This window comes from Crinia signifera, chromosome 6, assembly GCF_055691185.1.
Source record: "Crinia signifera chromosome 6, ASM5569118v1, whole genome shotgun sequence".
Taxonomy (NCBI): Eukaryota; Metazoa; Chordata; class Amphibia; order Anura; family Myobatrachidae; genus Crinia; species Crinia signifera.
The window spans coordinates 205,802,955-205,821,182 of NC_139222.1; the positions used below are offsets into that span (position 1 = coordinate 205,802,955).

General features: G+C 41.4%; 1 protein-coding gene across 2 annotated transcripts in view; it reads left to right on the top strand.

The window, feature by feature from the left end:
- The window catches only part of CA10 (carbonic anhydrase 10 (inactive)), a 322,195-nt gene that overhangs the window by 250,145 nt on the left and 53,822 nt on the right, over nt 1–18,228 (top strand). For both annotated transcript variants that reach the window (XM_083148657.1, XM_083148656.1), the window contains 3 exons: nt 9,267–9,452; nt 11,683–11,778; nt 13,826–13,898. In XM_083148657.1, coding sequence (XP_083004783.1) covers nt 9,267–9,452; nt 11,683–11,778; nt 13,826–13,898 — 355 coding nt within the window. The remainder of the gene's footprint in view (nt 1–9,266; nt 9,453–11,682; nt 11,779–13,825; nt 13,899–18,228) is intronic.

Sequence of the window (18,228 nt, forward strand, 5' to 3'; positions counted from 1 at the left end):
CGCCACCACTAGGCAAGGTTAGGCATTTGCCTAGGGCGCCGGCCACTGGAGGGCGGTAGGGAGCTGGCCTGGCCAGCAGCAGCAGCAGGAGGAAGCTCAGCTGCTACGCAATGCACGTCGCTACCGCAGAGGAGAGAGGATAAACAAGAAGGCGAAGGCAGCAGCTGCAGAGAGAGACTCCACACCCACACAGCAACAACAACTGCAGCTTGCTTGTGAGTATAATTCGGACCCCTGTCAGTGTCCCCCCCGTCCCCCGCCCCCGCCCGCCCGTGTACATGGCGGCCGGCCTGCCGCCAGCGCTTACAGACAGTAGTCAGTCAGTCGCCCGGACGGTCATCAGGCCTACTAAGTACAGCAGCCAGCGGGAAACTTCGGCGGCGGGGCGGGCGGCGGCAGCCCCTGCCCCCGCTGGCAAGACAGCGTGAATCCACTGCCCCCCCACCCGGTGCCGTGCCCGTGCGCTTAGACACCGACACAGGCTCACAGCAGGCCTGCAAATCTCCGGCGGGTGGAGGAGCCGCCGCCCGCCCCCTCCCCCCTCCTACCCACCCAGCTACTCAGACAGTATCACTCTCATATGCCACCCACTGCCAGTCATCTGGATGGTGGCGTGGTGGCACGTGGCAGTTATTATTTTACAAGGTGCGCTTCCTATCTCTATGGGGGGGGTCATCTCCTATAGGATGGTGGCAGTATTTTTTTTTTTTTACAAGGGGGGGGGGGGGGGGCGGTATCCTGTACGTTTGCCTAGGGCGTCTAGATGCCTTGCACCGGCCCTGACCACTGGTGTAGGAATTATGTTATAAGTCTGTTCTTTTGAAGTGCAAACAGGTGAGAAAACTGTAGATCAATTCACTTACTATTACAAGAAAGACACCTATTTAAATTGTTGCATAAAAAGCTCTCTGATCATTTTTTTGCTACTGTTTGCATTGCAAGGTTCCATATTCTCTATACTTGGTAGCTGTTGTTGAACAAAATTAATACATTGTTTAAAGAAAATCTCTGTATAGGTGTTTCACTATATTTTCCTTGTGGAACATAGGCCTTTATTCAGATCTGATCACAGCACAAATTTGATCTCAAAATGGGCAAAACCATGTGCACTGCAGGTGGGGCAGATGTAACATGTGCAAAGAGAGTTAAATTTGGGTGGAGTGTGTTGAAACTGAAATCTAAATTGCAGTGTAAATATAATGCAACCAGTATTTACCCTGCACAGAAACAAAATAACTCACACAAATCTAATTCTCTTTATACATGTTACATCTGCCCCACCTGCAGTGCACATGGTTTTGCCCATTTTGAGAACAAATTTGTACTGCGATCAGATCTGAATAAGGGCCATAGTTTTGACATCATCTGCAAATTGTGAATACCAGTTGATTTTCTGCATGTAGCGAATGAGTAAAATAGATGACTTACTAGTGTCTCAGACAGTTATACATATATGATCTCTTTATTCAGAGTAAGTACGGTATCACAAGTCTGACAGCACTATGTGGGGTTATTTATGGTGTGTTTTGGATTCACAGGACATCGGGCTATCAATCCTGTGGTACATATAATTATATATTCTATGCAGGCTTGTGTTTATTTGGTGACATACTGTATATTGGGGCAGATGTATTAAGCTTTAACAAGAGATAAAGCCAAGGGTGATAAGGTGAGATAAATGTCCAGCCAATCACCTGCTAACTGCCATGTAACTGCCTGTGTTTGAAAAAAGTCAGTAAGGAGCTGATTGGCTGGACGTTTATCTCTCACTGGGGCAGATGTATTAAGCCTTAACAAGAGATAAATGCAAGTGTGATAAGGTGAGATAAATGTCCAGCCAATCACCTGCTAACTGCCATGTAACTGCCTGTGTTTGAAAAAAGTCAGTAAGGAGCTGATTGGCTGGACGTTTATCTCTCCTTATCACCCTTGCATTTATCTCTTGTTAAGGCTTAATACATCTTCCCCATTGTACCTTTCCCCCACCTTACTACATGTGACTATTAGTAGTCCATATATCACGAGGGGATTCTTTACATGTTACAAATTTAGCTTAATTTCCTTTTAGTGATACTTTATTGTTGTTTGTTTGATGTTTGTTTGTTTTTTGTTTGGATCTAACTTTTTATTTTATATACATAATACAAGTAATATTTTAAATTCTGTTCATTTACATTAACTTAAGCGTGCCCCCTACAAACAAGAGAGTACTTTCCTCTTCCCTATTTGTACCCCAGGCAGCTACCAAACATGTTACACCTTGAAGTGTTCTAGAAGTTCAGTAACACTGTGATATGTACAGTACTTCTCTGCATGGCTTGGGGACACTGATTATTTAAATTCAAATTATTTACTAATTACTGTAACTAGGCATTTGTCGAATTGTCCAAAGCAATCTGCATAAAGCATCTTCTTTAAAATACTGGCTATTTATACCAGCTACTGTATATTTCCTTTTCAAATTAAAAAGCCATGTTTCATCGCCTGAGACCTCTCTCAGAAAGGTGGCTGGACCCGCTTATTCCTACATCGGTGCTGTCAGAACACACAGTGAGCTCGCAGTAACAGTGCTTGTATATGAGATCATCTCCAAGCACTAGGTCAGAAAGGCCAATATCCCTCATGAGGGGGTTATTCTATTTAAATTGGTCCCTTGCACATTTGGTTTTGCTGCGCATGTGTAGCCGCTGTGAGTGTGCCCCCACAGTGGTCGCAGTAAGACCACTGTGGGCGGCGCGGAGGGGCGTGGGGAGGTGGGCCGGGAATTTACCTATGGGTATGCCCAGCTTTTTATGGGCGTTCTCATGAGAACATTGGGGGTTCCCTTGGTAATTCCCTGATGGTGCGGGGAGTAGGCAGCTAACATCAGAGGATGTCAACTGCCCGCCCTGTCCTCGCACGGGGTGCCCACAGATCAGAGATACCATAGAGGTCTCTGACCATCAAATGATTTCTCCCCCTCACCCAAGGCTGTGAATGGATTATTATGCAAATCAACCATTTGCATGCCTGAGGGGGTTCGGTGGGGGTGGGCAGCCATGCAGGCCAGGCGGCAGGAAACATCTGGGGGACTTGCAAGGCTGTGAAATTCACAGCCTTGCAAGTCAACCAGAATAAGGACCAGAGTATCTGTATAAGAACAAATCTAGTTTTACCTCTCTCAGCGTCTGATTCTGGATTGCAGCTTACCGGGTGCCAGAGAGGTCATTTGCAAATGGGACTTGTACATGTGCATAAAAGACCATGCGCATGCACAGTCTCCCAACCATCAGAACGAGGCTGAATTCGCCCCGTTCCGAAGGAATCAGAATAACCTCCTCTTTCGCAATAGTGATAAGTTCTCTTTAAGAGAAGATATTCAAGAGCATTTTGTTCATTTCTGTTTTAATAACCTATGCACATCTAATAAAGTAATAATTGAAAAGTTAAATTATCATTTTGTTTGTGACTACATTATGAATCCTTAAATCAGAAGAACCTGCTGTGTGTAGGATATAAAATGATCTATAGCGGCGCTGACTGACAGCGTGAGAAAATATATTGAATGATATTGAAAGAAACCTCCTGTGTGCTGTCTGCAGCAATTCATCTGATTATAAACAGCTTCGTGATTTTTTTAGAAACAAGTTTTTCTCTGCTTCAATTATAAGAACAGTAATGAGAGATAAAAGGTCTCAGCTCTTCAATAAGGAGTGGGCGAAAATCTTTTAGATTGTCTCTGTCCTAAATCAGAGTCCGCTGTGATTATTTTCAAAACCGTAGTAAAGGAACTAAGGACTGTTCATTATTCTATTTGGCCAAGGGATATAGTTATTAAGTATTACACGGAAGCCACAAAAAAAAGCCCGTGTCACTATATGCAAAAAAGAAAAACTTCGGGGTTCAGACTTGGCTGGGCTACTGAGCATGTGCAGTCATTGGTTAGCATGCATTAGCAATAGCTACTGTAGAAGGATCCTTCAATGGGCTCACCCCTTTCAAGATGGCACTAGTTGACTGGGTCAGGGCTGGGAAACAAATATTTTTGGAGCTTGGTAAATGGGGCATTTTCTATGGGTACTGATTTTGGGTTGTGTATTATATCCCTACTTTGATCATCCTGAAGGTCACAATGCAGAATCCCAATGGTGAAAATCCTGACAAATTTTGATAAGTATTCTAATGCCAACTCTCCCCTTCCACATTAACCCCCACCCCACCGCAGCTTAACCCTCCCCCTAATGCTTACCTGTAAACATAAATGTTACCCAAACAATAATATATCATCATTGCCTTGCACCATTTAACATAAAATAAAACCAGGAAGAATCATTTCAATGGCCAGATTATTGTGTCCTTGATTCAGTTTCTAGAGTTTTTATATTATGGGGGAGATATACTAAAAAGTACCAGCCAATCGCCTCCTAACTGCTGTGTTACAGTCTGTGTTTGAAAACTGACAGGTACAGTAGGAGCTTAGTACATCTGCTCTGATGTTCTAGACCATGGGTCTTCAAACTGTGGCCCTCCAGATGTTGTGAAACTACAAATCCCAGCATGCCTTGCCACAGTTTTACCACTCCCTTACAGCAAATGGGTACTTACTGTATATGTTAGTTGGGTGCCCACAAAGCTATTTGCTTCGTTTTCCGTGTCCCCTCACGGGGCTCGCTACGCTTGCCATGCTTCGGGTTCGGTGGCTCGCTACACTCGCCACACTATATAAGATCAACTCCATGCCGACATGGATAGTGGGGGTATGAGCATACTAACTATAGTGGGCACCCAACTAACATTTAAGTACCTCCAAATGTAATAGGCTGTCAAAATCAGAAAGTGAGAGATTTTGGGAGAGTTTTCCAGTGGCAATCATTTACGTGTTTTTTTTAGTGTAAATGATTGCCGCTTCAAAAAATATTGGAAAACTCTCCTTAAGGGCCAGATGCACTAAGCTTGAAAAGTGATAACATGGAGAGTGATCAACAGCCAGCCAATCAGCTCCTACCTGCCATGTCACAGGTTATGTTTGAAAAATGTCAGGCAGGAGCTGATTGGCTGGTTGTTTATCACTCTCCATGTTATCACTTTTGAAGATTTGTGCATCTGGCCCAATGTCTCATACTTTCTGATTCTCACACCCTTTTACATTTGGCCCCTGGTTTGTATAAAATTGGAAATACAGGAATGTGATCAAATAAATGTTACTTCTTCATGGAATACTGTTTTGTGCAAAATCAAGGAAAGGGACAGAATAGAACTTGGGAGGGCGGTGAACCAAGCTACTTTTAGTTAAATAAAGACAAAATTGATTTGTTCAAATTAACAAAAGCACCTTCATGTATTAATTGATATATTTACCATCAATACAACATTTAACTAATTGTGGTCACAAATCCAGTATGATTTTGTGTATTCGTTTACACCAACCTATATTTTTGCTGGCAGCAGGTGTAACAAAGCCTCAGTCTTCACCAAGGATCCCCACATAGAGGTTTGAGCTTTGCTGATTGTGCCTTTCTCAGGCTGAACATTCCTAATCTGTATAAAGTTAAAATTGACATACTTTTCAAAGCTTGTTAGTTAATGTTAGAAGCCCAGGTATTGATTATTATTACACCATTATAGATTGGTGCTGTAAGGGCTTAGATCCATTGAGGGATGTACTCAATATTGAAGACAGACTATACTGAACAGATGCGTGAAACCTTTTGTGCTTCTGGAGCGCTGTGTTTAATTATACTGTATCTGGTAAAATACCATCTGCTTCTTTGAGGTTCCATTTGTTAAATTTTTTCTTCATTTTGTTGTTGGTTTTGTTGTAATAGGACTATCCAAGGGGTTTTGTTTGTTTTTAAATTAAGTACACCTAATTTCGGTATTATATGTAATTTTCACAAAGCATTTCTTATAACTGAGTCAAAATTACAAACTTATCGTAAGTATATATATATATATATATATATATTTTTTTTTTTTTTTTTTACTATAGTTTCATATTTTCTGTTGATATTGTCATGGATTATCCTTAGCTAATTTTTTTACTCACTGGGTAACTTTAATAGGATGAGATATTTTTACTTTTGCAATTTCTAGTCCAAAAACTTCGCATGTTTTTCAAAACTCAAAATATCCAAAATATCCAAAAATGATTTCTAAAACCAGCACTAGGCTTAAGGGCCAGTCCTGGTTCCTAAAATATGGGAGACAAAATGGGCAGTATGGCTGCCCATGTTTTGGCAGCCAGCACCAGCCCCAAACAGTCAACAGGGTAATGCCACAGCCAGAAGAAACTTTTTATGCAAGTTCCCTCAGCCAAAGCATTCATCCCCGTGGCTGGTCAGCCCGGGAAGGGACCCTGGAGGAGTTACCCTTGCCCATGCTGAAAGCCCGTGCCTCTGTGCCCCTGGGAGGGGGGGTGCACCGGGCTGATAAATGGTTAATATTAGATTAAACTATTGTGTAATGTTGTGGAACTACAAGTCCCAGAAAGCCTACACCGCATGCAGGGACTTGGAGAACTACAAATCCCAGGTGGCAGGGCATTAAAGGGGCGGCTGGGTCTTGTAGCTCCACAATATAACAAATAGTGAAATAAAACACACACACACACACTTTACTACATACTACATTCATTCACACATACATTAACTATGGCTCCCAACGAAGGTCTGTCCTCTTCTCAATGTAGAATCCAAACAAGTACCTGTTGAGGGAAATTCTACTCACCACATGCCTCCCGGATCAATGGATGTCTTCTCCACCTGGCAGTAACCCTGTAAGTGAAGCCCGAATGATTGTTTACATTCGTAGCTCCTCCGACATGCTGGGGGTTAGCCCCACCCACCAAAGGCCCCCTCCTTATTGGCTGGTAAACATCATTCGGGCTTCTCTCACAGGGGTACTGACAAAATTGTGATTTGAAAAAATGTGATATGGTGCAATTTCAGAACCTTAATAAAAATTGCATCCTATTAAATGTCCCCCTATGTGTTTTACAGTGTGGAGATTATTCTGGTTGACATGCAAAGCTGCGAAATTCACAGCTTTGTGTGTCATTTTAACACCACCCGCCCCCCCTTGCACATCGCATTCCCCCGCACATGTGCAAATGGATGTTTAGCATAGGAAATAATTTAATGATCACCGACCAATGGATTGATTTCTACAGCGCTCATAGATGTAAGACACTTCTCTGGTGTTTTACATCTGCAAGCATCTTGTGCGGGAAGTTGGCAAGCTGCCGATGTCAGCTCCCACCCCCGCACCCACGTCATCAGGAAATTACCATGGGATCGCCCCATGTTTTCATGAGAGCGCCCATGAAACGCCCACTGCTAGGTGCAAACGGGACTCACACCAATTGCCTGCACATGCGCATAATGGTATATGCATATGCGCAGTTGCTCACCATCGCTCCCCTGCATGAACATGTAAGGGATTGAGGCGATTACAATAAGGGCCTATATATCAATGTTTGCATTGTTATTACATTTGTATGATTTTTTGTTGTTTATGCATTCGTGGTGATTCTTGTAATACCACCACAAAACCTAAATATTAGCAGACTATTGTATTGTTTGATAACAAATTGGTTTCATTTTCTCTACTGTATACAGTATATACAGCTGTGTTGCACAGAAGTTTATAGATAGGCAATTCTATACTGTAACTCGTGTAATGATAACCACGTATGCTCCTTACTCATCCATGTAGCTTTTACTGTATAGAGTTTACAATATGTTAAATTTGACAGTTTTCTCTTTTATTTTATAATAACAAAACCCTATTTAAAAATGTTTTATGAGTAATTCATAAATATTGTACATTTCAAGGTAAAGTTGCTTAAACTTCTAAATAATAAAAGAGGACAACATTTTTTACATGTAATAATCTATTCTCTAGTAAATTCTAGAAAATATTTTTGTAAACCTTTACAGAGCACCAGAATTGGTCCATGTTACTGTACAGAGTGTGAAACAATAAAACAGTACAATACAGAGAACAGTACAACACAGTTGACAAATAACATACTGTATAGTGGGGCGGATGTATTAAGCATTAACCAGAGATTTAGAGAGATAAACATCCAGCCAATCAGCTCCTTACTGACTTTTTTCAAACACAGGCTGTAACATGGCAGTTAGCAGATGATTGGCTGGACGTTTATCTCTCCTTATCACCCTTGGATTTATCTCTTGTTAAAGCTTAATACATCTGCCCCAGTATAACAACTCTCAATAGAGCCACTAATGCAATAGGTGCAATGGAAATACTAGTACAGTATGCTGTAAATGAAACCTGTATCTATAGTGTTAGCGTGGGCACAGATATTGGTTAGAGGTTACCTGAAGAAGCCATAGCCATTTATAGTTTGGGTGCAGAGCACTTAAGGAGGAGGTGTAGTTTGTATTTGGTATGTAAAAAAAATAGATAATGGGAACATAAGGAACGAGGGCCCTGGTAACGGAGCTTACAGAATGAAGGGCAGTTAGGAGACTAAATCAAGACATAAAGAGTGAACCAGTGAAGGGGCCTAAGGGCAGCAGGTAGGAATGGGCAAATCAGAGGGTGCAAGAAGATAAGATAAAATACTCAGTGATATTGTGCTAGACCTAAGACTTTTATGAACAGGAGGGTTTTCCAGAACCTGCTTGAAACAATGCAGGGTGGGGGGAAGTTTGATCTGTTGAGGGAGATGGTGGGGGGCTAAAATCTTGAGGAAGATGGTGGACAACACTTCCATAGAAATACAGAATTTGACGGCAGATAAGAATCACTTGGCCCATCGTCTGCCCTAAGCAAATGTACATGTGTACACTGACAAACTAGCGTTAATTGAAAGGATCCATTAAACCGAGCAGTATATTTTTGGAATGTGGGAGGAACTGGAGTACCAGAGGAAACCCATGCAACCACAGGGAGTATGTGTATATAAACCCCATACAGTTAGGGCCATGGTGAGAATTAGAACCCATGAACTCATCACTGTGAAGCAGTAAACATTACACCATTTATATTGCCTGCTTTATTATTTTACAAATTTAGTAGGAGTTCCCCTAAAACTAAACTTCATTTACAGTATAGGTTATTGATTTCTGTTTCTGTGCCTAATCAGAAATGCTTGTTTTAGTAATAGCAAAATGGAGGCTATTTTCGAATGTGTGGACCAAAATTACTTACACAAACACATTCTGACCTCTTCATTTTGTAGGTTGCATTGCAAAATGAAAAGAAAAAAATGAATTCCTATTATTTTGTGGAAAATGTGTATTTTTTTTTGTTCACAGGTGAGTGGAACAATGTACAATACAGGAAGACATGTATCACTACGGCTGGACAAGGAACATCTAGTAAATATATCGGGTGGGCCATTAACGTACAGCCATCGTTTAGAAGAAATACGTTTACATTTCGGCAGTGAAGATGGTCAAGGCTCAGAACACCTTCTTAATGGGCAGGCATTTTCTGGAGAGGTAAGGCTCCTTTGTTAGGTTACAATTCAAGAAAAATTTTGAACTGTCCTATTTGATTGGATATATAAAAATCCCTACCTCATGTCTACTGCTCCAGATAAATGGAATATTTTGAGGATACTTTGGTTCCTGAGTATTGAATGGGTCATTCATGAGCCCATGCAGTCAGTTGGCAACAACAGTCAACAACTTTTCTTTCTCTTGTTTTTTTTTCTTTCCTGAATTAGTGACAGCAAATAAACTAGGTACTTGTGTATTTTGGCGGCGCCCCCGATCTCCATCGCGCGATGTGTACATCGCATCGCATGCCATGCACCCGATGGCATGCGATGCGACGCGATTTTTGCCCCCTATTCGATGAAAGATTGTATAAGCACCCTAAAGGGTGCTTACAATGTTAAATGCACCCCCACGCCACCCCCCCCCACTATAAACGTGAACCCGAAGCGTGGCGAGCACAGCGAGCGGCGGCGGTACGCGTCCTCCGATCTTTTCATACCCCCACTATCCACATTGGCGTGGAGTTGAGAATAGAAAGTGTGGCGAGCGCAGCGAGCCACCGTGCCCGAAGTGTGGCGAGCGGACGCGGATACCTTCACAGGTATCCGCGTCCCCTCGCGGGCTTCACAGGTGTCCGCGTCCCCTCGCGGGGCTCGCTATGCTCTCCACGCTTCGGGCTCGGTGGCTCGCTGCACTCGCCACACCTTCTATTCTCAACTCCACGCCGACGTGGATAGTGGGGGTATGAAAAGGTCAGAGGACGCGAACCGCCGCCCCTCGCGGGCTCGCTGCGCTCGCCACGCTTCGGGTTCACATTTATAGTGGGGGGGGTGGCGTGGGGGTGCATTTAACATTGTAAGCACCCATTAGGGTGCTTATACAATGTTTAATCGCATTGCATCGCATTGTATGGCATTGTACAATATCGCGCGATATCGCGTCGCATCGCATACCATCGTATGCCTTATGGTATGCAATGCGATGGGCTCCGCCAAAATACACAAGTACCATAAACTATATAGTAACTATGTCAGTGTTTCTTTGTTGATACATTTTTACTTAAACATTAAGCAATTTATAAAAGAAAACAGAACTTTATCTCCAATTTTATCTGTTTCGATTGAATAGATTTTAAGTAACTAATTTTACTCTCTATGTTAAATTAGTATATTAAAAAAATATTTTTTCACATTCAACATTGACAGATTGTTAATGGAAATATTGAGACCTAGAATAAAATAACCCCATTTTTTTTTTTACTTTTTCTAAAAATGTCTTGCAATGACTTATGTATAATGTTCTTACTGTAAATGATACATGTTTCTATAGGTAACAGTAAAATATGTATTAGAGCCAGATTAGAACCCCATGCCAGTGTACTGGTTTGAGGCCCCCTAAAGACATCCATCCAAAGCTCTATTATTTCTACCCAATAATGTCTACAACATTAACAAAAGGTCAACAGAGCTTAGGTGAAATAAGCTGACAAGACTAAGGTCGACACAAGCATTAGGTTGACCATGGGAAGGTTGACAGTTGGAAGGCCGACATGAGTTTTTCGGTCCAAATTTCGTCATAAGGCAACATGGACACCGTGTCAGTGTACCGCGGCCCCTCGCATGGCTCGCTACGCTCGCCATGCTTCAGGCACTGTGCCATTCTGCTCTTGGCACACTATTATATTCTCCCTCCATGCCCTAGTGCAGGCATATCCAACCTGCGGCCCTCCAGATGTGCTAAAACTACACATCCCAGCATGCATTGCCATTATTCTAGCATCCCCTAATAGCCAAATTCTGGCAAGGCATGCTGGGATGTGTAGTTTTAGCACATCTGGAGGGCCGCAGGTTGGACATGCCTGCCCTAGTGAATGGTAGGGTATGAAATACCACCTGTTTCAGAAAAAAAACTTGAAAAACTCATGTCAATCTTTTGACTGTCAACATTCCTATTGTTGACCTAATACTTGTTTGGACCTTTTCAATCCTGTTGACCTTCATTTCATGAGTCAACATAAGCCCTTTTGACCTTTAGTATGTCGACCTTCATAGTGTCGACCTAGGGACCGTACCCCGCATGCAATTTTAATCATGCATGCATATGATACTGTATATCCTGAAGTTATGCATTATTCTTTTCATTCATTTATTTAATGATGACATTTTTATAGTGTTGTCTTTGAAATAATATTAATACCAATAATACTATTGTCATTTTGCTTATCCTGTAGGTTCAACTAATACATTATAATCATGAGTTGTACACAAATGTAACTGAAGCAGCAAAAAGTCCAAATGGTCTTGTGGTTATATCCATATTTATAAAAGTGAGTATGTTGGTTAGCTGTGGTTTTAATTACCATAAATCACAGAGAGCAGAATGATTTGCGATTTGTAATTTAATGCTTTTTCTAACTTTTATAAAACTGTATACTTATAAAGACATATTTTAACTGTCATGCTTTGATTGAAATATTAAAACTCAGGGGGTTATTCTAGTTCACTCTTTCTGACAAATTCCTTCTTAGATGGACAAAACCATGTGCACTGCAGGGGGGGCAGATGTAAAATGTGCAGAGAGAATTTGATTTGGGTTAGTTATTTTGTTTCTGTGCAGGGTAAATACTGGCTGCTTTATTTTTACACTGCAATATAGATCTCACTTTGAAGTAAAACCCCACCCAAATCTAATTATCTCTGCACATGTTACATCTGCTCCACCTGCAGTGCACATGGTTTTGTCCATCTAAGAAGGATTTTGTCAGAAAGAGTGAACTAGAATAACCCCCTCAGTGTGCTATGTATAGGTATATATGTCCATAGAGAGATGGAGACAACAATGTTGTTCTTTACATTTTGCGTATCATACATACTGCAGTTGATACAGGCTTCAGGCACACTACAGATCACTGTGGCACTAACTATGCAGGAATAAGTTTTAAACACATACAGTACAATGACACAAATGAAGCACAACATGAGAAAAAGCTGTGGCCCTTCATTGTAGCACACCATACACTAATTAAGAATTATTCACACACATATGTACAAATATCATACATTAAATTGATTTGTTTAATCACATATACAATAGTACCTCTCAATTTTTCCTGGACGAGCTCCGGTCTCCTTCCTTCACTCCCAAAAAAGGGGCATTGCCTCGTAAAAAGGTGTGTGGTCGCAAGAATGGCCGTGATTGCGAGGCCATGCCCCTTTTTTGCTGCTGAGGGGGCATGGCCAGTGGTCTGTGAGCTGCTGGCCATGCCCCCAGCTCCTCTGTCTCCATGAATAGATGCTGTGTGCATGTGCACAGCCTCTATTAACTGCTTGTCACTTGCTGCTAAGCAGAGCAGTGAGTAACAGGGGGGATTTCCCAACTGCTCGCCACTGCGGGACACTGAAACAAAATGGGAATGTCCCAAAAACAAAATCAGTTTCTTGCATCCAGTCCTTTTATTTATAGTTTGTGATAAAGATGGTCACTATGAGTGAGAAAGATGCTGAGTCCCTGCCATCATTCACCAAAACCATGTGCATTTCCATTCAAACCCTGCCCTGTTCTACCAAACCCACATACAAATATACCTTTGTCTGGCTCTGTGGAAGTAAAATAGGGCATGGTGGTGGTGCAGTAGTTACTGTGGGGTAGATGTATGAAGCAGTGATAAGGAAGGAGAGGTGAGCCAGAGAAGTGGCCCATGGCAACCAATCAGCACTGAAGTAACATCTATAATTTGCATAATATAAAATTATACAGAGCAGCTGATTGGTTGCCATGGGCCACTTCTCCTCTCTCTCACTTCTCCTCCCTTATCACTGCTTCATACATCTACTCCTTAATTCTAATTATCTTACAATATAATGCATAACATACCCAACAGAAATAAAGTATAACTAAATACATAAATGAAAATTATTTGTAAAATGAATGATACATTTCAGTACAAGTATATATGTGAATTATTATTTTTATTATTATTAATAATAATATTATTACATTGTTGTATACATCATAATAGGGAGACCAACCAGCATGAGCATTGGCCTGGCATTGATAGAAGAAAAATTGATAATAAAAAAACATTGTTACTATTGTAAGATTTGAATTCATTGTCTTGTTGCTGTTCATGGCCAAGTCCTGCAGCTCTCACCTAGCTCTCGTCCTTACCGCTGTAGATTCAGCAATGTTGGTACTTCATGGCTACTAGATAATTAGATATGACCAGCCAAGTACAGTAGTACAGAAATATGTCTGTGGCCTATACTGTAAGTAGTATTTAAAGGGGTCACAATTTAATTAACCTAGTACCAGCTGCCTTATCCCTATTTCTGGAGAATCTAAAATATTTTTTGTGTGTTTTCTTTGTTCTTAAGGTAACAGATTCATCCAATCCCTTCCTAAATCGAATGCTGAACAGGGATACCATAACAAGAATAACATACAAAAGTAAGTATCTCTTATGCTGAATTATAGTGTAATACAGTACGGTATAGAGCTGATAATTGGATAGCGAGTACAAACTTTGTTCTACAAATTGTGCTTTGAATATGCATTGCGGAACTATCCAACACAGTATTTTATGCGTGCCCTTTTCATGCTTGAGTCCACAGTTACGATTTTTCAATAGAACACAGCTTGCCAGCATATATTACTAAGACTTTTATTACTTGTCTCATAAAAATGTTCCAGAATTAAAGAAGAGGAATGGGTTCTAGGCACAACATTAAAGCAAACCTTCAAAATGGTGTATATTTGTTATGAAAATGTCCTACATCAGCATAACAAAAATTAACGTTGAAATTATATGAGAGCAAAGCAAGAAGGAAGGGAAAGTTCTGCACATGTATTTTATCCTGTGCATTAAGGTACCGGTATGTCCTTATACATAATTTCTGATTTGCTGCAGTCACGCCAAACATCCCTTTTTGACATGCTAGGTCCTGCTAGCCATGGGCACCTCTATTGCAGGAAATGTACCTTAGTTGCAATTCAATGCAGCCGGGGTGCACCGGGCAACTGTGTGTACAGATTCAGAGACTCAGTTACACACAGATATGCTGTACAAGTCTCATATATAAAATGAATTAACAAAGTGCTACAATGTAGCAGCCACCGCTTTTTCCCAATACAAGACTTGTTCTGCTCCATATAGAGACTAAAGCCCTGTACATTAGACGATGGATGCTACCATCAATATCATTAATGATGAGCCAAGGCGCATACACACTGAACAATATCAGTAAATAATATCGTCAGTAAAGTCACCCACCAAACCTCCCCCCACCCATGCTGCTGCATACATCGATGACAAAGTGAACATTGACTATGCAGCTCAGATGAGGAGGATTAACAATATTCAACATACACACGCAATTATTGAAAATGCAGCACTTAGAGGGGTCCAAAATGAGCAATATCTTAAAAAAAAATATTTTGGGGGAAATTTTATTATATGATGAGAGATTCAGAAAGTGCATAAAAAAGTGTCCCCCGGCTCTGGCATGACACCACTGGCTGTTGGAGCCCATTGCTAATTCCAAAATAGGAGTGGACCCCAGTATTTTTGGAACCATCCCCGTTTTAACTGCATCATTGATTTTTGCAAGGAAAAATGTTCATAAAAATGATTTAAAACAGAGCAAACCTATAACTGTGACGCGATTATTTATGTAAATAGCCAGCGCTTACAGAAAAAGGGGATGTACTTATTGGGCCCGATGCAGATCAGATCGCACAGCTGCGAAATCACACAATGGCCAATTAACGATGACCTGCACATGCATATAGGCCGCAACGGGCATGTGAGACACCCGTCAGCAAACAACTCTTGCAACTTTTATTGATTGCTGTCAGTGATTGACAGGAAGCACAGTAGGGGTCTTAGGGTGGGAACCAGCCATTTAGTGGAAGTGCTAACAAAAATGCAGGTGTGTTAGGAAAACACTGGGTAATGCCTTTTAGGGGAGTTATTGTGATGTCAGCTTCAGCCATAATATGCCTTTTGCTTTATTGCACCGCAGAGTAGGTCTTTGACTATGTGCTGTCTGTTGGGAGTTTATGATCATTAATATTATTATTATTGTTATTATTATAGTTTATGTAAATGTGGTCACAAGGGTTCTGCTGTACCTAACAAAATATATTAATAAGCAAAAACAAGAAAAAAATTACTGAGAGTACAAGGCAATTTAGGACAAGTATACAGTAAATAAGGATTATTTCATCAAGGGACAGGACACTGAAATAATTATTAGGATGGCTGAGACCTAGAGTTAAATGCCATTGAAATGAGTATGGAGTAAAAAAAAATTCAAAAAAAAGCAAAAGCATATACGATGAGAGGGTCCTGCTCCTGGGAGCATACATTTCAACGAGATGGGCAGACAAACTGGAGTGACACAGAATGGGTAAAAGTGAGCATAATCAGAAGGCCGTGAGAGATGGTTAGGTTTAATGAAGAAGTTGGTCTTCAGAGCCTGTTTAAAGTTTAAAGAAAGGTTGAGAATTCTAGAGTAAGGGATCAGCATGTGAAAAATCTTGGAGTGACCAATCATTGACTGTGAGAGGTGTTGAATGTGTAATTTAAAGGAGAGGGCGGAATCAAGTGTAACTCCAAGGCAGTATACTTGGAGCTACAGGAGATAATTATGCCATTAATAGATAATGAAATTCTGGGAGGTGAGGTTATGTGGGAGGGTGGGAAGATGACCAGCTCAGTCTCAGATATATTAAGTTTATTAACGTGCTGGAAAATCTAAGAAAATATAGCACAGAGACAATTGAAGATACAAGTGAGGAAAGAGGGAGATAGATCAGGAGAGGAGCCTTAGATTTGAGTGTCAGCAACATATACCTGTAGGTGAAATTTAGTGAATAAGCTCATACAGTATTAAGAGAACAATTAAAGAGAGAAAAGGAGATATCCAAGAATAGAGTCTTGGGGTACACCTACTGTTAGCAGGGCCGGTGCAAAGCCTTTCTACGCCCCAGGCAATCCCCCCGCCACCCGGGGGGGATTTCAGCGGGCACTATATGCGTCTGGTGGGGTGCGGACGATACTGCTGCAGGGGGGTATGGGGGTGTCGGGCACTTGATTTCCCAGACCAGCAGGGAGTGGGGTGCGGGCGATACTGCAGCGGGTGCCCGCACCCCCCGTGTCCATGGTGGGGACAGCGTTGATTCACTTCGGTATCTGGTGGGGAATGAATGCTAACCTGCTCCCCGCTCCCTGCTTTCTATGGTACCTCTCTATGGTACCTCTCCTCGGCGGCTCAGTACCGCACTCCAGTGGCTGGCACCCTAGGCAAATACCTAGAGCTGCCTAGTGGTGGTGCAGGCCCTGACTGTTAGGCAAAGTGTTGAAGAGGTGGAGTCATGAGAGAAGACAGAAGAAACATCAGAGAGGTAGAAGGATAGCCAGTAGAGAGTAATATCCCGCAGACCAAAGGAGAGAAATATTTGGAGACGGAGAGGGTGGTGCACAGTGTAAAAAGCACTAGAGACATCAAGAAGAATAAGCAGGGAGTAGGGGCACTTAGAATTGGCAGCATGTTGGTAATTGCAAACTTTTTTGAGGGTAGTTTTTTGTGGAGTGGAGACAACAGAAGCAGGAATTAAATGATTAAAGCAAGGAGTGGTAGAAAAAAAGGTGGTAAAGTGGTTGTAGACAGGAGTTTGTTGGCATAAGGAAGAAAAGAGATGGGTCGATAGTTGGATAGTGTGCTAGGATAAAGGGTAGGTTTTTATGAATATGGGGAGACAAGGACATGCTTGAAGACACAGAGGACAGTACCTGAGAGGGAGATATAAAGAAGGAGGACAATATGGGATGAAAACAGACAGAAGGAGAGAGGTAGTGGAGGAGGCATGAGGGGATCGGGTCTAGTGGGGCAGTGATTTGGTCGAGGACAGGATGAGGGCCATTAATTCATCTTCAGATAAAGGGGAAATTAAGTCAGGGTTGGTGAAATGGATCAGGAGGAGTGAAATAATATATACACAGAGAGAGACAGTGATAATCAATATTAATATTAGAGATTAAAACAAATATGAATTAGAATTATAATAATTACCTAGAAGACTGTATAAGCAAAAATCAAACAGTAGAAAGCGACAGGTCCACTACAAAAACAAATTGTGTCTGCATCATTCTCTATAATAGCACAGTGTGGTATCCATTCAAGCAGTTTAAAAGCTACATACAATATAATTATAATAATGTATTCCCTTAATGCATGGTCTATGCTCCAATTTAATAATTACAACGAGTGAATATAAATGTATGCATTTTCACTAATTCATCTACATCACATGTGGATTTATGTAACCCATTAAATAAATTGCATACATTGTATGTTTGTTAAATCTTGTATGCGCTGTTTATAATTATTACACTGCCAATAGTGATATTACTGTCCATTTAGATAACAGCTTTTGTTTTTCATTATGATCCAGCTAAAAAGATGATTGTATTACATTTTTATGCTATTGTAACTTTCAAGGGACACAACAAATTTGTTGTTGAACATATGGTAGTTTTCAGTATTAAGGGCCTTATTCTGGTTGGTTCTTTGGGATGCGCGTTCTTTCGGAAATGACCGAACGCCACTCACGGCAGACATTCTAAGAACACACGCCCACAGCTCATCCGCATCCGTTCGGACAGACTCTCTAAGAAGAGGGAGTGTCTTCAGACTGCATCCAAATGTGCGTGTGCGGTGGCAACTCAAAGATTCTGCACGGTCTTACTGCGTCCGAACGGACGAGAAGCTGACCG